Here is a 22,785-nt window from a genome sequence, read left to right on the forward strand (position 1 = left end):
TGATTCAATGCCGAGGCGTTTAACAGCAGTTATACGCTACGGCGGGAACACTCAGTACTGGTTCCACCATCTCCCTCACTTCACTTACTCCACAATGGGCTACATTTTCAATCATGTGATCTTCGTAGAACGTGTTATCTTGCAAATCAATTAGGCTGTGATATCTCCGATCGTTTTTGGTGTTGCATTTTGGATGGACACCTGTGTAGTGGTAAGAGGAGCTTTAGTTGGTTACCATCGAGACACTATGTTGTAAAAAGTTAATATCGTAGGACTAATTTAGATGATAGTATGGCCATATATTTACAGGTGCTAGACAGATTCGATAGCGTATCAATCTGTGAAATGTATACTCTGTTTGAGCAAATTTCTCCTACAAACAAGATTTATAGATAACAGTCTCAGTCATTACCTTCGGCTAACAGAGATCATCGTGGTTATTTTAAACTAGTTCAATAGGAGACTGTAGTACTAGGACCTATGACACGGAGAATAATTATCTGAACCAGTATGTTAATTTACTCAAGGATTAATAAAGATCAAATCATTGGTACCGGAAAATAAAAAAGGAAGAATTTGGTCTGCAACAATATTTCATAGTGTTACAAATCGCCAATTTGCTGCAAATTCCTGTTTAGCCGTGAGACTTTAACTGTGAATTACGAGGAAGCAGTTTCACAATGCCGCTTTATTAAAACAGGGACTTGGCCACAGGATCAACAACACTGCAATGCCTAAAAAATAGTGGTGGTTATCCCATCTTTTCTGACACGAAAAAAAGTGACATGTGACCAGCGACAATTGTCGCAAATAAGCGAAATACAATTGGGTTTATCTTTTCAAAGCTTTAATCAATTCATTCTAGATTTCGAAGGTAAGTTATTAAGACTTTAAGGAATCGTGCATACAAACTCATAACAATTGAGACATTCACTTGTTCCGAGTCTAGGATCGCTTACGGACAAACCTTACTAAAACCATAGCAACGTTGATTTTTGGAGTCTAAGTTGAAAACAAAAAGAGTGAAATGCGCATCTGAATTGTCACCCCACAGACATTCTTACTCAATGGGAATTTTTACCACTTTGATGTACCACAAACATCACAATAGTTTCTCCAGGTCTTTTCATCTCCTCTAGATTCAGTGACAAAACTCGCTTTTAATCGTGACAACTTAGCCCATATATTGGCAAGTTCTGTGATTGCTACCAACCTTTGAGTGAGTTGTCTTCGTAGTCTAAGAAATTGTATGTTGGCTGTGATTTCGGTATCTGAAAATATTCCTTATTTCGCTGAAACAGATCTTGAAATCTAGCCATTTACCTGTAGAATTTTCAACTGTGGAAAAATATCCTGATGACCCAAAACATTATGACCACTTTTTTAATGGCACCTTTGTCCACCTGTTACCATGTATATAATACGAGGGTTGGAACTCTAATAGTCGGAACTATTTATTTACAGCTCATAAAATAGATACGTGTGCCGAAGTTTTACTGACGTTCAAAGTAGTCACCAGCATTGTGTATAACCCGTTGCCAGCGATGCGGAAGTCGTAGGATACTCTTAGTAATGTCAGTTGTGCTGACAGTTCGAGCGGCGCGGTCTATTGCCCGACTAATTGGTAGCAGATCTGAAGCGAATGCCGTGAAGTGTTTCCTTCAGTTTAGAAACGGAGTTGAACTCACGAGGGCTTAAGTCAGGGGAGTGCAGTAGGTGGTATAGCACTTAGCAGCCCCATCAGTCAAAGAAATCAGCAACAGCTTGCACTGTACGTACTTGAGCTTACGTCAGCAAAACTTTGAAACACGTATATATTTTGTACGAGCTGTAAATAAATAGTTCCCGCTAATGAAGTTCCAACCCTCGTATATGTAGCGATTCTGCGTGGCATGGATTCGACAAGTCCTTGCTAAGTTCCGGAGGTATGTGGCCCCAGATGCCAACGTAAAGGCAATGTAATTCTTAAAAATTAGTGGCACATGGTTTTTGGTACAGAAGTGGCTACCGAAAGCGTGCGAGATGAATTCCATTGGCTTCAGAATTTGATGATCAAGGTATGCTGTTCAAACCAATTTAATACCATTCTGGCTTAGTGAAACGGGCAAATGTCCTTGCAGAAGGTGCCATCGCCGTCTGAGACGACGTCAGGAATGACGAGACGCAGATGGTACACGTAATCCACAGATGTCGTGGTCCCTTCTATTGCTACCACAGTTCCGTGGACACCCAGGTGAATGTCTCCCACAACGTAACACTGGCCACCGTCCTTATCGCGGTGAATGTGTAGAGCAGCTGGTTCGCCTGTATGACTGCGCATCTCGACACGACAATGGACCTGGTCCAACAAGAAACACGATTCACACGACCAGGCAACAAGTTTCCATGGATCCGCTGTCCCATCTCGATGATGCAATGATAACTGAAACTGTAAGTGTCAACGTCATTGGGCAAATGTGGAAACATTTAGTGGTCGTTTACTGCGGAGCCACAAGTTCGGCAACGTGCGTTGAACAGTGTGTTCAGAAACACTGATGCCTTCACCAGCACTGTACTCTCTTATTACATCCACCACACATCGTTGCCTACCTTGCTTTACAAAGTCAGCTAACCTCCGACTTTCACGGCCTTAGGCACATTGCCGCTTACTTGAACTATCACCGTCCTTCAACAGTTTCCAAAGATACTCAGGACATTGGCACCCGAAGATCCAATCAGCTTCGCCGGTTCCTCGTTCCCAGGGCCGCTTGTCACAGTCAGTACATTTCGCCACTTGCGGCCCGTATTGTAGGTGGAATCGTCTATGCTCTGCTTTCACAGGGTGATACAGTTGCTCCTACCGATATCGATTTATGCAACCCACATGTCATACCTGACCTTAAAAGCCGCACACTAGGTGTTCACATTCTCTCGCTGGCTACGCCTAAACTATTAATCCTACAGGGAAAACGAGCAGCACCTTATTGTAAAGAATTTAATGTAGTTAAATTTTGTACTGAGATACGTTTTCACTAGAGTCCAAGGTTTTCGAGTTATTCAAGAAAAACGTACGAGAGTGATCTTCAAGCGCACCTTCACTCCCACACTCATCCCTCATCAGTCAGGGTTTCTAGTATGTTGATCGAGGCACACCCTACTGTCACTGCACAAAAATTTCCGAATACACGAGCTATTCCCGAAATTCGCACTTTTTTGTCTGTATTTATTGAACTAATACTAAGGTGACAAAAGTCATGGCTTACCTCCTAATGTCGCATCTGACCTCCTTTAGCCTGGCGTAATGCAGTAGCTCGAAGTGTCATGGACACAGCAAATCGTTGAAAGTCCCTGCAGAAATATTTAGCCATGCTGCCTCTATAGCCGTCCATAAACTGCGAAAGTGTTGCCGGTGCACGATTTTGTCCACGAACTGACCCACCCGGTTATGTCCATAGATGTTCGATGGGATTCATGTCGGGCGAACTGGGTGGGCAAATCATTCGCACGAATTGTCCAGAATGTTCTTCAAACCAATCGCGAACAACTGCAGCCTGGTGACACGGCATACTGACATTCATGAAAATTCCATCGTTGTTTGGGAACGTGAAGTTCATGAATGACTGCAGAGGATCTCCAAGTAGCCGAACATAACCATTTCCAGTCAATCGTCGGTTCAATTGGACGAGAGGTCCAAACTCATTCCATGTAACACAGCCAACGCCATTATGGAGCCGCCACCAGCTCGGACATCGCCTTGCTCACAACTTGGGTCCATGGCTCCGTGGAGTCTGCGCCTTACTAGAACGCTACCGTTAGCTCTGAACAATTGAAATCTGGGCTCGTCTGTCGAGTCTACGGTTCTCCAGTCGTCTAGGGTCCAACCGATATAGCCACGAGCCCAGGAGATGCACTGCACGCGGTGTCGTGCTGTTAGCAAAGGCACTCACGTTGGTCGTCTTGCTGCCGTAACCCATTAACGCCACATCCCGCCACACTGTCTTAACGGATACGTTCAACGTACGTTTCACACTGATTTCTACGGTCGTTTCATACAGTGTTCCTTGTCTGTCAGCACTGACAACTCTGTGCAAACACCGCTGCTCTCGGGTGTTAAGTGAAAGCCGTCGGCCAGTGCGTTGCCCGTGGTATTCTCGGCACACTCTTTACACGGTGGATCTCGGAATATTAAACCCCCCCAGTGATTTCAGAAATGTAATGTCCCGTGGGTCTAACTCCAACTACCATTCCGCGTTCAGAGTTTGTTAACTCCGTCCGGCGGCCATAGTCAATTTGGAAAGCTTTTCACTTAAATCACCTGAATACAAATGAAGGCTCCGCCCTTTTATAGCTTGTATAAGTGGTAGTACCACCGTCTGTGTATGTGCACATTGCTATCCCATAACTTTTGTCACCTCAGTGTAATGTTCATGAACATTTACAAACCGTCTCAATCAACAGTAGGCTTGAAGACCTTTGTTAATCTTTTATCTGCATGTTCTCGTATTGTCTCGCCTCTTTGTTTCGTACTGCATCCGAGTTGTTTGCCTTTTGGCTGGCTAAATGGACGTTAGACGCCGTAGGTCAAATAAATAACAAGAAACTGCCTTATCGTTTGATTATCGCTTTTCCGAAGTTACGAGACGGATGAGATTGATCTTATTTTGAACGTCTCGTGGTCAGCACGGTACTGCCTGAACATCTCGATACGGACGATATGAAACCAGGTTACGCCGCCGTCCAAGTCCTCAGTTGCCTCTGTCGCTACAGGATAGTTGTCCGCAGACGCCACTTACTTCCACTCCCGGCTGCTGCCTGCAGCGTCCGAGTCCCGCGACATCTCAAGTCCTATCACGTAATTTGTAAAACGAGAAGAAAATGAGATTAGGAAGAGGACCGCGAGCCTCAGAATTGGATTTCAGCCGCTCAGTTCTCTATTTGCCCTCAGGATTATGTTGGATGTTTTGTGGAGTTGGACGACACACTCCCGACTGCAGCAGTGCAGTAAATATCAGATTAAATAGACATCGCCGCGTTAGGGTGTCTGGGCGTAATTCAGTAACATTTTATTCTTTGTTAAATATTTACTTATACATGTGGTAATATGGGGATGTAAGTAGGCTCTCGAAAATTAGCTCTGTGAAAAATATGGTCTAACGGGAAAAACGCACAGCTGAAATACGCAAAAGATTTTTTTGTTTCTTTTTCATAGCACTTGATTTGAATTTTATCATGTTGAGAAATTAAAAGCAGCGTTCTAGTTCGTAAAATTTTTCTACTGACAAGGTCGCTTAAATAGATAAATACTTGCAAACAGCCGGGTTATACAGACTTTGCTGTCATCTGCAACATAAAAAAAAATTAGCTCACATACATGTAGAAAAGCTATATCTTCCTGTTATATTATGCACCAACCCCTTGTCTTCCATAATATTATTCTATGCTTTATTATATTACTATTAGCCCACATGTTTGCCAATGTAAAGTTCTGCCGTGACTTTTTATCTTAAATGATTGTACTTTTACGTTTTTAATTTGCTGAGACTTTTTGCTCATAAATGACGGCACTCCTTTGTTGTTACCTTTCGTAGCACTCCTACAGTTACCTACTGCAGATGGGTTGTGTTGCGTTGGGGAAGGAGACCAGACAGCGAGGTCATCTGTCCCATCGGATTAGGGAAGGACGGGGAAGGAAGTCGGCCGTGCCCTCTCAAAGGAACCATCCCGGCATTTTCCTGGAGCGGTTTAGGGAAATTACGAAAACCAAAATCAGGTTCAAATGGTTCAAATGGCTCTGAGCACTATGGGACTCAACATCTTAGGTCATAAGTCCCCTAGAACTCAGAACTACTTAAACCTAACTAACCGAAGGACATCACAAACAACCATGCCCGAGGCAGGATTCGAAACTGCGACCGTAGCAGTCCCGCGGTTCCGGACTGCAGCGCCAGAACCGCTAGACCACCGCGGCCGGCACCAAAATCAGGATGGCCGGACGCAGGATTGAACCGTCGTCTTCCCGAATGCGAGTCTAGTGTGTTAGCCAATGCGCCACCTCGCTCGGTCCTACTGCAGAGATAATTTGCACTTCACGCTGTCACTCTGCTGAGACCTTTTGCTCTTAAACTACTTGTATTACCGTATAGTATTACTTTAAAAACAGCACCTTTGTTCCTGCCTACATAATATAAATAATATGTGCTCCAATTTCTTGTTGTTGTGCTTCACATACTCCTATTTATGTTGCAATGTTCTATTTCAACTTGGTTCACAGCTATGTACGCAATGTCTTCCATAGCAGAGCATGGCTTGCACCTCCCTATAGCAATTTTTACGAGGTCAAACTCTGTCCAAGGAAAGAACAATTTAGTACGTGTCACGTTTCACGTCCAGTTTCTTTTTAGTTTCACCAGGCTCACTATAAAATATTTTCATGATTTGCCATTACACGCTGAAGAGCCAAAGAAAAAGGTTCACTTGCCTAATATCGTGTAAAATCCCCGCGAGCACGCAGAAGTGCCGCAACACGATGTGGCATGGACTCGACCACTGTCTTAAGTAGTGCTGGACGGAACTGGCAACGTGAATCCTTCTGGGCTGTCCATAAATTCGTAAGAGAACGAGGGGTTGGAGATCCCTTCTCAAGAGCACGTTGCAAGACAACCCAGGTATGCTCAATAATGTTCACGGAGTTTGGTGGCCAGAGGAAGTGTTTAAACTCAGAAGGGTGTTCCTGGAGCCACTCTGTAGCAGTTCTGGACGTATACGGTGTCCCATTGTCCTGCTGGAATTGTCCACGTCCGTCGGAATGCGAAATGATCATAAATGGATGCAGGTGATCAGACAGGATGATTACGTACGTGTCACCTGTTACAGTCGTATCTAGACCTATCAGGGGTCCCATATTATTGCAGCTGCACGCGCCCCACACCATTACAAAGCCTACAACAGGTTAAACAGTCCTCTGATGACATGCAGGGTCCGTGGATTCATGAGGCTGTCTCCAAACCCATACACGTCCATCCGCCCGATACAATTTGAAAAGAGACTCGTCCGACCAGGTAACATGTTTCCAGTTATCAACAGTCCAATGTCGGTGTTGACGGACCCAGGCGAGGCGTAAAACTTTGTGTCGTGCAGTCACCAAGGGTATACGAGTGGACCTTTGGCTCCGAAAGCCCATATCGATGACGTTTCGTTGAATGGTTCGTTTGCTGGCCCGGCATTGAAATCTGCGGCAATTTGCGGAAGGGTTGCATTTTTGTCTACACTTGTTGTCTTATATAGGCGTTGCCGACCGCAGCGCCTTATTCTGCCGTTTTCATATCTCAGTATTTGAATACGCATTCCTATACCAGTTTCTTTGGCGCTTCAGTGTACATTGCCATTGTGAATAGTTATGCTTTAAGGCTTTAATACTATACCATGTCCACTTCCGGTAGCTGAGTGGTAGCCGGCACGGTATTTCAGCGTGTTCGGCCAGAGGGTTAGCTGCCCTCTGTAATAAAAAAAACTCAGTTAATGGATCAACCACGAACTGAATCGGGTGTCTTCCGACGTCCACCCCGAGCAGATACAACGAACGAAAACGAACAAAATGAGATGACAAAAAAAAAAAAAGAAAAAAAGTGGTCAGCGATACAGAATGTCAATCCTAAGGTCCCGGGTTCGATCCCGAACTGGGTCGGAGATTTTATCCGCTCAGGGACTGGGTGTTGTGTTGTCCTAATCATCATCATTTCATCCTCATCGACGCGCAAGTCGCCGAAGTGGTGTCAAATAGAAAGACTTGCACCCGGTGAACGGTCTACCCGGTCTATATTTACATAGTGTACAACGCATGGTTTTTCATACTTTCTAGTCTGATGATATCTACTGAATCTATGGATTGCAATTTTTACTTCATCATTGTCCAAGAATTACGACCAATAAATTTATAAGACCTAGATGCAGTCAGGGAATTCATCCAAACACGAGATATCGAGGAAGAGAAGGAAAGGGACAGAGATACCTGAAGCGATGGAAACTTCATAACTCGTCTTGCACATGAAGGAACATTGATCCAAAAGGAACGCCAACAATGTTGATTTTGCGTGGCCATAAGCGACTCAGACGCGAAAGAAGAACACGAAGAAGTGTGCGAGTATTTTTTTACATTCTCACTAACAGTATGAGAATCTTTCCAACGAGATACTGCTCTGCCGTTGATGTAATCAAAAGTTTTTATACTGATATTCACCTGAAATTTACTATACCGTAGCATAACAGAATATTTATACATGCGTTATTTAAGCTGTTTTGGAAGGCAATTCACTGGTCCCTGCCTAAGACTTCGGACTAACATTTTGAAAGTTCCTATACTTTACGTCTATGGTCACAAACTTTTTGTCAACAGATTATCGGGTTCGGTCTATAATGACGATCTTCAGATCTGTTTTATAAAAACAGTAGTGTCATAATGTACTGCAGCCATAGTGGTTTCGTCAAATGTGAAAAGCAAAATCAGCACCAGCATCATCAAATATAAATAAATAACAGCATATGCAAGAGTCATCTTGTCAGTAGCACTACTGTTACAAACAAATTCAGCGCTGCTGTTTAATTAGCGACAATGTCGCAACTTGTGATTTTCAAAGCCTAACCAGGTGGACGCAGAAACTTTAATATCTCATAGGTCACAAATACGCTAGTGATTTTATACATATCTTCATTATCCTTATACATTCTACGACGGATTTGAAAGTGTAATGAGGTTTTTACTGGTAAATTTCTGGGACAGGATTTGATATTTCATGAATTTTTTTTACAGCAATAGCATTAATTATCTCTCTCACTTCAGAGTTTCATGTGGTAGCCATTTTCGCAGCTGCTAAGGTCGCAGCAGTTTACGAGAAAAATGTCTTTTGAGAGTTCTGAGAAGCTTTACTGCAAGCACCTTTCAATTTCATTGAAAAAATTCAGGAACTGTTTCTAAATCTATAACCAACAAGTGGCAACCGAAGACTCATGCAATATTCTAGACACCCGCTAACGATGCCTTGTTACGAAGGAGAAACGTATATCGGTTACAAATAATATAAAAATTTGTCGGCTGCCTGAAAAATTCATTTTTGTTGTAAACTACGGCAACTCATTTCCTTGTCAAAATGGACAGTGTACCAGTAATCACTTTGAGCTTTAATAAGAAACTCTTTCACTTTGATCACACCTTTATGTTATTGTACGGTACTAGCGAAACAGCTCAATTGTAAGAGGTTTATGTTACAGTCAGAAAGTTCTGAGAGAAGACGCTATATTACTTCGCTGAAGGTCGCCCTGATCCTCTTAATCATTCAACTCGTAACTGGTTTTGATGATCTCATGATGGTATCACATCAACAGAAACGTTCTTTCATATACGGCTATCACACTACTCTTACTGAATTCCGTGTTTTTGTGGTGTTACCGTGTAAAAAAAAATGAGAGAGTGAAACCTTAAAATGTATTAACTGTTGAAAGTTTAAGGCTCATGCGTCGAGGGTTGTAAGAGTTTTGAGAAGGCTGGCTTATAAGAGCGGGCAGAGTTTTACGAGTGCCGGCACGAGATAACTGCAGAGAGAAGAAGCAGCCACCTCGAATGCCGTTTAATAAGGTCATAGTAGCTCACTGTAATAGATGGGACGCTCTCAGAAGAAGACGATCTTTCCTTAACTGGAGAATATCGTCGAGATCTATCTGTCGTCTGTAGAATACGACTTCCGTCAACGAAGCATTATTATGAAGAAAGTTTATGGAGCATACGAAACTCATTCTTTTCGACATACGATGGACATAGATACGGATCTACAAATTCAGTTACTCCATTGAAATTCGGTTTAAACGCATGCATACCAAGGATTTCTTATTTGCTCTGCAACGTAATCGGTGTGTCTGGAATGCAGGAGAGAAGTTATGATGGACTGGAGCTAGGAATCCTGTTCTGAAGTGTGTTGCTATAACTAATGTGGGAAGAGAGTTACTAAATGAGGGATTGTGTTCGAGTTCCTATATATGAGACAGACTTTTAATCTGTTAAGGACTAATGTCCAAAGAAACTATCGCTGTCGACCTACCAATACAGTCTTTAAGAACAACAGTAATTTGTACAGTCCGTGAATAAGATTTGGGGAGAGAAGCGTGAACTCGCAAAGCTCTGCTTGGCAGGTCTTGATATAGGTGGTTCGTCGTTACCATTTTGGGAGTATAAAATGTGTAACTACATCATGTGGCTACTGTATGCAGTATAGTTATGAGAGATTTGACGGATCACATTGATCTTCAGGTGCCATCGCCCACGCCGGCCAAACGCTGGAGATGAAAATTTCTTCCACGATCAGGATTCGATTACCCTACCTCAAACTCGACCATCAACACAAAACACTGTGGTGGCGATCTTGGCGGCAGGTGAGGGTGCTCGTTCTTTGCTTTAAATAAATTCCGCGACTTGTCATAGTACACACCGAGTATTTTTTACGGACATCTTTTGAACACATTTATTAATGTACAGTTACGCACCTAAATAGGCACATTAGCCAAGACGTAATTTGTTAGTTTCCTCTGAACACTGTGCTGGACAGTTCATATGAGCAATATGTGTAAATATTTGCAGTGGGCAGAAAAAGGCTCTTGCTATCTGTTGATGTTCTCAAGACATAAAGACTGATTGATTCAAATACTGGAAACGAGTACGGTCACCTAAAAGAAATCACAGATCAGTCTCAATAACAGAAATAGAAACTGAATAACAGGAGTTTCAATTGTAAAATAAATTGGAAGAAAAAAACATCTGCAGAATATATATAAAAACCAGTAGATGCAGTGCACATGTGGCGACGAACAAACGGTTATAACAAGTTGTCTTCTTTGTTTTTCGGCCTCCTTTTTCCGCAGTTGCGCATGCACATGTTGTGTAGGTTGCTTGCTGTATTTTGCAACTGTAATAAAAGTCTTATTAAGACCAAAGACGTTTCCCTTTATTTTAAAGCATCTTCAGTGGTCATTGTAACAATTTGGTTTTTTCTCTTACAGTTTTGTTTGACACACACACACACACTCAATCGCGCTCCCCCCCCCCCTCTCTCTCTCTCTGTCTGTCTCTCTCTTTCTCTCTCTCTCTCTCTCTCCCCCCCTAGTCGGAAAATATAAACACTCAAAGGGCGATAGCAGACGCTCCTGGCACAACCAAAACAAAAGACGAACACATCCCACAATAAGCCGGCCGGAGTGGCCGAGCGGTTAAAGGCGCTACAGTCTGGAACCGCACGACCGCTACGGTCGCAGGTTCGAATCCTGCCTCGGGCATGGATGTGTGTGATGTCCTTAGGTTAGTTAGGTTTAAGTAGTTCTAAGTTATAGGGGACTTATGACCACAGCAGTTGAGTCCCATAGTGTTCAGAGCCATTTGAACCATTTTTGAACATCCCGCAATAGCAAAACAAAACTCGCGAAATGGCGAGATGAGAGCTATACTTCCCTACACAGAAATTCGAATATACTGTATTAAGTTCAGTGAAAGTTCTGTGTGCAAAAACTCAACACACACATGGAAGACGAAGAAAAAATATCGTGAGTAACAAGAAGAATAAAGACTGTTTATAGTAATAACTGAAGCATCCGAATTTTTAATGATCAATAACAAACAAAATTGTAAGAGAAGAAACCATCATGTTACAGTGACCACTGAAGATGCTTTAAAAGAAGGAGAAAAGCATCCGATGTTAATAAGACTTGTATTGCAGTTGCAAAAGACAGCAATTCCTTATTCCGAGCTTCATGTGCATCATCACACAGCCTAACAATCGGCAACGGAGCAGCTTCGGTTTAGGCATCTACGTGTATCCAAACGCTGTGGACAGATGTCAGCATCGGGTATCACTGCAGAATAGTGTGAGTCCGGTGAAACTGGCACCCGAATTTCGAGAGACATTTTTTTTCGACTTTCTTGATAGAAATGTTTTAGTTAGAGAGTCCTCCGTAAAAAATTTGGATAGTTGTGCAGCATTTCGCGAAAAAGTATTACTAGGGGAAATTTTAATCTTGTGAAAAATATTTGCCAATTTGCGAAAAAACCTGTGACCACAATTCCGAATAACTCCCCAATATTTTTACAGAAAACCCTAAAGACGACTTCGAGCTGATAATAGTTTATGAGATATTTGTAACAATGAGGGATCAATTTTTACCGTGAGCGCTGCGGCACGGAAGAAAAATGGCCACCCACTAAAAACGTGCAAATATGTGCACGCAAATACCTTCGAACTCGTTAACTGTGCTACTAATGTAGTAGGATAGACTGTTCCTAAAGTAGAGCCACGCAGAGAGAATTTTATAGGCAACGATTCCGGATAATATTGGTAGTAGTTTAGTCTTAAGTCGACACACGTAATTATACAGGTTAAAAAGTCACAAACAGTCCTGGAGTCCCATCCATTTTATGTTATCCTGACAACTAGGCAGGATCGCTGTCGTATACTAAACAGGCCACACAAACAATATCTGAAGAATGTATTGTCGGATTCACTGTTTACCTTCAACCGTCACGGCCCGTATTGCATCGACTTGAGACTAGAATGACACCGCAGCGTGGGTGACTGTGTACCAGTGCAATCTACAAAGTATTTCGCTGGACTACAACCGGAACGCACATTTTTCTTTTTTATTCTGTCTAGGTTCTGAAGCGACTTGGCCCACTGAGAGTCGTGTCCAGGACAACCAGTTTGAAACCGGACAAGAATGGATATGTCAGTGCTCGCACGTGCGTCTCAATCAGTTTCCGAGAGAAAATAGTGAATCTATCTGCATGCAGTGGATATGTCTGAAGGATATGAAAGTTTTTTTTATTTATTTGGTAGTTACGGACATTTTTATTCTACACTTGTTAATCATTCCATTTTTTTATATTAAAAGCCTGAGTAGTCCATACCATTTCAGGGTTTTGTTGTTGTTGTGGTCTTCAGTCCTGAGACTGGTTTGATGCAGCTCTCCATGCTACTCTATCCTGTGCAAGCTTCTTCATCTCCCAGTACCTACTGCAACCTACATCCTTCTGAATCTGTTTAGTGTATTCATCTCTTGGTCTCCCTCTACGATTTTTACCCTCCACGCTGCCCTCCAATACTAAATTGATGATCCCTTGATGCCTCAGAACATGTCCTACCAACCGATCCCTTCTTCTAGTAAAGTTGTGCCACAAACTTCTCTGCGCCCCAATCCTATTCAATACCTCCTCATTAGTTATATGATCTACCCATCTAATCTTCAGCATTCTTCTGTAGCACCACATTTCGGAAGCTTCTATTTTCTTCTTGTCCAAACTAGTTATCGTCCATGTTTCACTTCCATACATGGCTACGCTCCATACAAATACTTTGAGAAACGACTTCCTGACACTTAAATCAATACTCGATGTTAACAATTTTCTCTTCTTCAGAAACGCTTTCCTAGCCTTTGCCAGTCTACATTTTATATCCTCTCTACTTCGACCATCATCAGTTATTTTGCTTCCCAAACAGCAAAACTTCTTTACTACTTTAAGTGTCTCATTTCCTAATCTAATTCCCTCAGCATCACCCGACTTAATTCGACTACATTCCATTATCCTCGTTTTGCTTTTGTTGACGTTCATCTTATAGCCTCCTTTCATGACACTGTCCATTCCGTTCAACTGCTCTTCCAAGCCTTTTGCAGTCTATGACAGAATTACAATGTCATCAGCGAACCTCAAAGTTTTTATATCTTCTCCATGGATTTTAATACCTACTCCGAATTTTTCTTTTGTTTCCTTTACTGCTTGCTCAATATACAGATTGAATAACATCGGGGAGAGGCTACAACCCTGTCTCACTCCCTTCCCAACCACTGCTTCCCTTTCATGTCCCTCGACTCTTATAACTGCCATCTGGTTTCTGTACAAATTGTAAATAGCCTTTCGCTCCCTTTATTTTACCCCTGCCACCTTCAGAATTTGAAAGAGAGTATTCCAGTCAACATTGTCAAAAGCTTTCTCTAAGTCTACAAATGCTAGAGACGTAGGTTTGCCTTTCCTTAATCTAGCTTCTAAGATAAGTCGTAGGGTCAGTATTGCATCACGTGTTCCAACATTTCTACGGAATCCAAACTGATCTTCCCCGAGGTCAGCTTCTGCTAGTTTTTCCATTCGTCTGTAGAGAATACGCGTTAGTGTTTTGCATCCGTGACTTATTAAACTGATTGTTCGGTGATTTTCACAACTGTCAGCACCTGCTTTCTTTGGGATCGGAATTATTATTTTCTTCTTGAAGTCTGAGGGTATTCCGCCTGTCTCGTACATCTTGCTCACCAGATTGTAGAATTTTGTCAGGGTTAAGAGCGTAGTTTTTTTAAGTGTTAATACCAAATAATAATTATGCTAATGTGCATTTGCATAAAACTGGATAAATGATGCAAGTTGAAATATTAGGAATATCTGTATCGCTGTGTCCCTTCAATTGCCTCAGTGTACCCCATACATGTGGCAAAGTAAATGTAAGATTAAGTAAAATTATAATTATGGCTAGTAGAAAACTTCCCAGCTCTGAAAGCTGTGTTCTACAATGTGCTAACAAGTATCTATTTATTCTATAAGTTATAGTGTTATTGTCATAAATAAAAGTGGATTTCACAGTAAATCGATATTGTTCGTTTCACTCTGACAAGTGTTCCCTTACATGTTAATTTCTTACGGTGTAGCTCATATATGATCGACGCCATTCTTGCGTTCTCTACTCACGATTTAAAAACTTTCTCTACCCGCGTAATAAAAACGTGTTGCTCATATTCATGCTACCCTCAGCAGCTGTGCGTCCTATTGTGGAGTATTTCGTACGTACTACTTTCGCAACAGCTTCATAATAATTTGTGACATGCCACCTCCTCTGATTGCGCTATTCAGTGATAATACTACGACAGCGGAGCTGCACACTGTGTGAAGTTCGCTGTCCGCTTTGCATTCCGCTGGACGAGCTCCTTTCATGCGATACGTGCTGTCTAGCCAGAGGCAGCGGAAAGCTGCGGGCTGCAAGTGGGGATCAAAAGCACCCGCCTAGTTGCTGTCGAGCTCGTTTGCCGGAGAGTAACAGAACAATGCGCTGGCGGCCCTTTCGTTTCGTGTGCGACTCAGAAAGACGTACTGCACACAGCACTGACGATTTATGTAGGTGAAGCTGAGAACAGTGGTGTACTTCGGTAACGACGCTTTAAGTACAAGCCTGCCACTAATCTCCGTAGTAACCTCACTTAAATTTTGTGTATTTCTCTGTAAAACTAATTTTCAAATCTTAAAAATGTAGATTACAACCGTCGACCCACCGATTATACTGCTCATTAACACCATGGTTGGGGACCATTCAGAAATAGCTCCTGTAAACGCATTAGTTTTCGAAACAGATAATTTGGGAAGATACAAAGAATACTGCAACTTTCCGTTTAAAAATCAAATGGCTCTGAGCACTAAGGGACTTAACATCTGAGGTCATCAGCCCCCAAGAACTTAAAACTACTTAAATCTAACTGACCTAAGGACATCACACACATCCATGTCCGAGGCAGGATTCGAACCTGCGACCGTAGCGGTCACGCGCTTCCAGATTCAAGCGCCTAGAACCTCTCGGCCACACCGGCCGGCAACTTTCCGTTTCAAGCCAAACAATAACTTTTTTGAGGTTGAAATCAGACAAAGATTGTGGTTCTGTTCTACTAATGTTTATTTCGCCAAGAAATACACTACTGGAAATAAATGATCGCAACAGCAAAAAATAGTTGTACGACACAAACGAAAGTTGACAGGAGTGTTCCAGCATCTAAAAGATTACGTCTATTCAAATTTTGCACCAGTCGCATAAAAGTGGATCTATTAGCGCCACTAAGAGTATGCAGATCAAGTTTGTCTTACAGATACGCTATAACGGTCGTGAACATTAGTTACGTTTCAGGCTGGACGAGGTGAGTTGATGTTGGTCAACAATCCCTTTAAGGCGACAAAGAGGCCTTTACCAATACCTCACTGAGTTTGAACGAGGTTGTGTGATAGGGCTACGAAAAATTGAATGTTCCTTCTGCAACGTTTCAGAAAGATGTGGCAGGGATGTAGCCACTGTACGTGATTGCAGGCAGCAATGGTGACGGGAATGTATCGTCGCAAGAAAGCCGAGCTGCGGACGCCACATGGCACTACCGTGAGAGAAGTATGATTCTGTCCCATAGTACTGCACCTGCAGCAGCTATTTGAGGAACGGTTCATACCAAGTGACACAACGAACTGGTTGAAATCGGTCACGTCAAGGACAGCTCCGAACTAGACGTCCTGTAGCGTGCATTTCACTAACCCCAAACCACCGCCATTTGCGACTTCAGTGGTGTCACGAGAGAGATGAGTGGAGGGCACGGTGGAGGTCTGTTGTGTTTTTTGATGAAAGCTGGTTCTATCTCGGGTGGCCGTGTGTTGGTTAGAAGTTTGCGTGATAGACACACTGGACCTACACCTGGAGTTACGGTCTGGGGTGCGATTTTGTCTGAAAGCAGCAGCACTCTCGTGGTTATCCACGCTCTCAGACTAAAAATTTATGTCAGTTTGGTGACTCGACCTCTTCTGCTGCTATTCACGAAAAGCATTCCAAGGTATGAAACTTCCTGGCAGATTAAAACTGTGTGCCGGACCGAGACTCGAACTCGGGACCTTTGCCTTTTACGGGCAGGTGCTCTACCACCTGAGCTACCCAAGTACGACTCACAACCCGTCCTCACAACCTCAATTCCGTCAGTACCTCGTGTCCTACCTTCCAAGCTTCACAGAAGCTCTTCTGCGAACCTAGCAGAATTAGCACTCCTGGAAGAAAGGATATTGTAACTACCTAGTGTTCACAAGAAACATGTCTAGGAAGCCAGACGTTAGGAACAAAGAAGCTAACAACACATACACAGAATCGTTGATCATGAAATTAAGTGGGAAATGTGAAACGAGCTCTCATCGCTGGTGTCATGCACATGTTCAGTTAGAATGTTAAATTTCAATTAACAATGTGGAAAGTATCAAGCACAGTGTATACGATAACAAAAACACACAATATTAAAATAAACAAATTGTATGAATGTAATATTAAAGGTTCTTTGGAGAAGGAAATATATAGACGTAATGACAATTATAATGATCTTCTAGATCTTGTAAACTTTCCCGGAGACATTTAAGTCTCATCTTTCTCTACGATAATGATGGAAGCTGAATAAATATAATTAAAAGATTAATTGTAAGATCACCTGGGATTACGTCCAACGTTGGAGTGCTATTCCAGTGCTGGAGAGCACTGGCAATAGTGACACTGCAGGGGGAAAACAAGCTGAAGATATGAACTGAAGTTCGTGCTGGGGTGGGCACCCGAGATGGGTAGCTTGTGAAGGACTGAAGCTTCCTGGCAGATAAAACTGTGTGCCGGACCGAGACTCGAACTCGGGACCTTTGCCTTTCGCGAGCTAGCGCTCGACCATCTGAGCTATCCAAGCACGACTGACGTCCCATCCTCACAGCTTTACTTCTGCCAGTACTGAAGGACTGTTCACCATAGTGCTGCGGTGATGTAATGTTCAGCATTTCTGCCTACAAAGCAAGAAGACTCGCGTTCGAGTCCCGGCCGTGGCACAAACTTTATTTCTTCAGCTTCCATCATTATCTTACAATTATTATGTGGTGCAAGTTTGTGCAGATGATTATAATCATATGGACTAAACTGAGCCTCGACGTCGGTTAGAAACAAATCTTATTAGGACGGAAGCGCACAGTTTCGTTTTTTTGTTTTGTTTTTGTTTTTCAACGTAAAATATGACACTGCTTTACCAAGAACTGAGAGGAGAATCCATATAAAAATAATAAATAACCAATACTCACCACCTTCAGAAAACAGGCCTCAGAACTGATAACACGAAAATAAAGTGAATGGTGTTACATATTCGAACAAGACGTTTTAGAAACCCAAAAAATTAAGAAGCAACCCATATCACAACCCTGGCCCACATTAAATGACAAGATTGACAATGAATTCAGAAACTAGACGGCTGAAAGGTGTTTAATTTGACTTTCGGAATCGAACAGCCGAGTCCCGCAACCGTCTCTGAAAAGATGGACATACAGAAACTTGATGATTTTTGATTTGGTATGTTTTGTCAACCATTATAGCATGATAGCTCTGTCGGACTTAGCCCATTTAGTCTGAACAAGATAATGTGTAAGACATCTTCTGCTCCCAAATTTTTAAATTTCTTTTTCTGGAAAATCCAATGCAATTTTCTCCTACTTTGCAGTATAATTTATATTTACGGGCTAATGATAAACGTTTAATACCGTAAAAACAAGCGTGCTAAGTTCGTGTGTCATACAATACTGTTTTTTTTTTGTTATACGTACATCAAAACATTACTTTTGGTTCACAGCACATTTAGAATGTTAGATCCTTATACGTTCGTCGGTAATTATGTACATCTTTTTATCACAATATCGCAACTGCAACTAAGAAAATCTCTCCGGATAAGAGTTTGTGGCGTGTTGATATCTCAGTCAAGGTTATTACATAACTAATAAAATCTTCATGGGGGGCGACGTGACTTCAAGACGAATTTCATTATTATTTACTATTATTAATTTTCCAGATATTTTGTTGATTACATCGGTCCATGTAACCTACAAACATTTACTTCTTTTGACCGTAACGATGGTGCAACAATTGACATTAATGTCTACAGTCCTGGACATAGTTTGTTTAAATTCCTGGCTCTTCTTTATTTTGTTCTCATATGAAATTACCTAATTAATTGATCTTTAACTTTGCTTTGTGTAATACTTTCTGCCTAGACGCAGATCACGTCAACGTGTATGTATTAGGCTTAATGAACTCGTCATAGTCTGACTTAGCACCCGAATTTTTCTCTTCTTTCATCTCTACGTCTACGGCACATTAAAATTCAGTTTTACTTTTGTTTTTCTCATTAAAGCACTCAAAAACGAGGCAAAATCTTCCAAATATCAATCATGACAATAAAAAAAACCAAAAAAAATGGCTGATGTTAGAAGTTTTCTTATTTGACAGGCAACGAACGAAAATAGAAAACTTGGAATTGTCTCCTTGCAGATAAAACATTATCCTGAATTTCAAAAATAAGACATTGTCACATGAATATCGAGTTTCTAGCAGATTGTCCGTGCACGACTCAGGAGAGTAATCGATGTGTCATTTTCAGCATGTTTCTGAGTACCTGCAGTACATACAGCTTACCTCACAGTTTGCACTGTTTTTCCAGTCCTCTCAAATCGGAAGAATCCAGATACTTCAAAATTAAATATAACTGGCATAAGCAAAACAAAACTTCTAAGAAACAGGAGTGAATTCGTAATTTTACATATAGCTTTTAGTTTTCTAATTGCTTTGTCATTCATTACTCGTTACACTAATAAGAAGAAACAACAAATAAGAAAGAATATTGAACACATAAGGAAATAAATTTCGTACAGAGCATAATAATGCCTTACCTATATATAGGGTGGTGCATTAGAAAGGCGTTATTTTCATCCATCCACTGTTTTTTCTGTAAAACAAAAGAAAAATATATTAGCAAAAATAGGGGCATCCTATCCTCCATTAGATATGTAATTTAATTCTACTGAGTTGTCTTTTCTTTTTAAAATCAAAGGCTGATTCCAATCCACTTACCAACGTACTTAAGAGGGACATTTCGTAAATAATGCACATTAATTTTTTTGTCTTCCCTTTTTTTCCCGGTATCTCCTTACAGTCCTTCACTGCAGTCTTACTGTTTCTCTGTTAGTGAATCTCAACGTTCCCTAACATCTATTATTCCGTCCAGGATAGCGCATCTATTCATTTGTCGAATGTCTCGAGTAATAGTAGTAGGAAGTTCATCATCAGAAGGATACCGACATCCATATAGAGTTTTTTTTCAGCTCTGGGAACAAGGTGAAGTCTGGTGTATCCATGTCCGGGCTGTAAGGAGCATGCAGCAATACTTACAGCAAGTATTCGCGCAGTTTTTGGGTTACAACACCGCCGGTATACAGGCGAACACTGTCGTAGAGAATAAATGGCCCAGCCTGGAGCATCTGAGGTCGGGTTTGTGCATTTTTCTGCGCAGCTTTTGTATGAAGTTACGATAATACCCTGCTGTGACAATTGTTCCACGTGGAACTTTTTCTGTCATGGTGATCATACGCAGAAGTCTTCATTTGCTTCAGCCCCGAAATTTTTTTGGGCGTGAATAAACTGAAACTCTAAACTCATTTGACTGTGTTATTAACTCCATTTCTAAGTCTCTAATTTACGTTTCATCAGTAACGACAATTCAACACAAGAATCCTTGACCTTCACAGTCGAATCGTTGTTAGAGCAAGGTTACAGAGTCCAGGTGTTTCTGCTTCCCTTCAGCAGTCAAACAGTGTGCGACCCATCTCGCAGAAATTTTTCTCTTGCATGCCAGCCTGGTTAAATCAATATATTTTAAACTATATTTTCATACGAACAAAATCTGAAGTTTATGCCGATTCCCAAATTCTGTTTTAATCCACTGCATCATACTTCCGATAACTTTTGAAATTGTATAAATGGTAATCATGAGCAACCATAATAAAAGAAGCTGTCTCATCAGAAAGTGGACACTTCTGACAGAGATTTTCAGTGAGTTACGTTAGTTCGGAGTGACAGCTGAGATGACTCTGTGCATGTCTGATTCTCAAGAGGTAGGAATCACTTACGACAGCCATACTAAGGTGGAACAGCATTGTTTTTCTTTGTGCTGATAATAATCAATAAACATAACGTAAAGTTTTCATTTGTTATTCAACCATTTCGTATCACCTCAGAAATACGATGTCGTGGCCCTGCAGCTCTGGACCAATCGATTACAAAAGAAATTTATATCAACTACATCTACGTCCATATTCTGCAGATCACTGTGAAGTGCATATTAGAGGGTACTGCATCAGTTATCAGGGCTTTTTCACCTTCCATTCACGTATGGAGCGCGGTAAGAAAGTTTAAATCCTCTGAGTGTACCGTAACTGACCTGACCTTTCTACACAGGCTTTATCGGGATAGGTTACGTTTACCTGGGAGATCCTGCCAGTTCGATTCTTTCAACATGTCTGTGACACTCTGACGCAAATCAAACAAACCAGGGACCATTCGCGCTGCTCTTCTCTGTATACGTCCAATATCCCAGAGTGCTATCTGGTACAGGTCCCACACACTTCAGCTATATTGTAGAACGGGTAGCAAGACCGATTTTTAAGCAATCCCCTCTGCATACTGATTGAATTTCGCTAGTATTTTACCAATAAACCGAAGTCTGACTCTTGCTCTACCCACAACTGAACCTATGCGATCGTTTCATGTCATGTTCCTAGGAATTGTTACACCCAGGTATTTATATCAAAGATTCCTATTGTGACTCGTAATTATTAGAGTCATAAGATACTAAGAGCTTTCGTCTTGTGAACAGTTTTACAGATCTGATAATTTAAAGCAAGTTGTCAAACTGCACCACTTTCAAATATTATCAAGGTCCCATTGAATATCTGTACATAAAATAATACATAACTCCGTCACCTGCGGAAAACCTTAGGCTGCTCTTAACATTTTTCGCAAAGTCATTAATATATATAGCATGAATATCAAGGGACGTAATACACTTCTGCCGGGTAAATCCGGAATTACAGCTACATCTGTCTATGACACTCCATTCAAAATAACGTGCTGCGCCCTCCTTAGCAAAGTATATCCATCCAGTCACTGTCCCTAAGGGCAAACCTCATTTTATATCATTTGTCGACATAGAGAAAGATTTTGACAATGTTGATTGGAATACCCTCTTTGAAATAATGAAGGAAGCAGAGGTAAAATGCTGGGACCGAAAGCTATTTACAACATGTACAGAAACCTGATGGGAGTTATAAGAGTCGAGGGGTATGAAAAGGAAGCAGTGGTTGAGAAGGGAGTGAGACAAGGTTGTAGCATATCTTCGATGTTATTCAATTTGCACACTGAGCAAGCAGTAAAGGAAACCAAAGAAGTGCTTGGAGAAGGAATCAAAGTTCAGTGAGAAGAAACAAAAACTTCTAGGTTTGTCGATGACATTACAATTCCGTCAGAGACAGCAAAGGACTTGAACGAAATGGACAGTGTGTCGAAAGGAGGACAAACAAGGAAAACGAGGATAATGGAATGTAGTCGAATTAAATCACGTGATGCTGAGGGAATTTGATTAGGAAACACACGCTTCAAGTGGTGGATGGGTTTTGCTATTTGGGCAGCAAAGTAACTGCTGATGGCCGAAGTAGGAAGATGTAAAAAGAACACTGGCAATGGCATGAAAAGCGTTCGTGAAGAAGAGAAATTTTTTAACACCGAATTTAGTTTTAAGTGTTAGGCAGTCTTTTCTGGAGGTATTTGTGTGGAATGTAGCCATGTACGAAAGCGAAACATGGACGATTACCATTTTAGACAAGAAGAGAATAGAGGCGTCTGGAATGTGAAGCTACGCAAGAATGCTGACAATTACATGGGTAAGACGCGTAACTAATGAGGAAATGGGGAGAAAAGAAATTTGTGGGACAACCTGACTAAAAGAAGGGATCGAGTGTTTTGGATCTGCACCAGGTCGAATTAGAGGAAGACATCAAAGAGGCGGGCTGCTAGGTTTGTTACCGGTAGTTTCGAATAAGACGCAAGTATTACGAAAATGCTTCAGCAACTCAAATGGGAATCAGTGGAGGGAAGGCGA

The 22,785-nt window shown here is 41.6% G+C and overlaps 1 protein-coding gene across 1 annotated transcript in view; it reads right to left on the minus strand.

Moving 5' to 3' along the window:
* The window catches only part of LOC126188668 (carboxyl-terminal PDZ ligand of neuronal nitric oxide synthase protein-like), a 982,042-nt gene that overhangs the window by 297,166 nt on the left and 662,091 nt on the right, over positions 1 to 22,785 (minus strand). Inside the window, exon 4 of the mRNA XM_049930273.1 lies at positions 19,523 to 19,578. Within this exon, the coding sequence (XP_049786230.1) occupies positions 19,523 to 19,578 (56 nt within the window). The remainder of the gene's footprint in view (positions 1 to 19,522; positions 19,579 to 22,785) is intronic.

This window comes from Schistocerca cancellata, chromosome 5, assembly GCF_023864275.1.
Source record: "Schistocerca cancellata isolate TAMUIC-IGC-003103 chromosome 5, iqSchCanc2.1, whole genome shotgun sequence".
Lineage (NCBI taxonomy): Eukaryota > Metazoa > Arthropoda > Insecta > Orthoptera > Acrididae > Schistocerca > Schistocerca cancellata.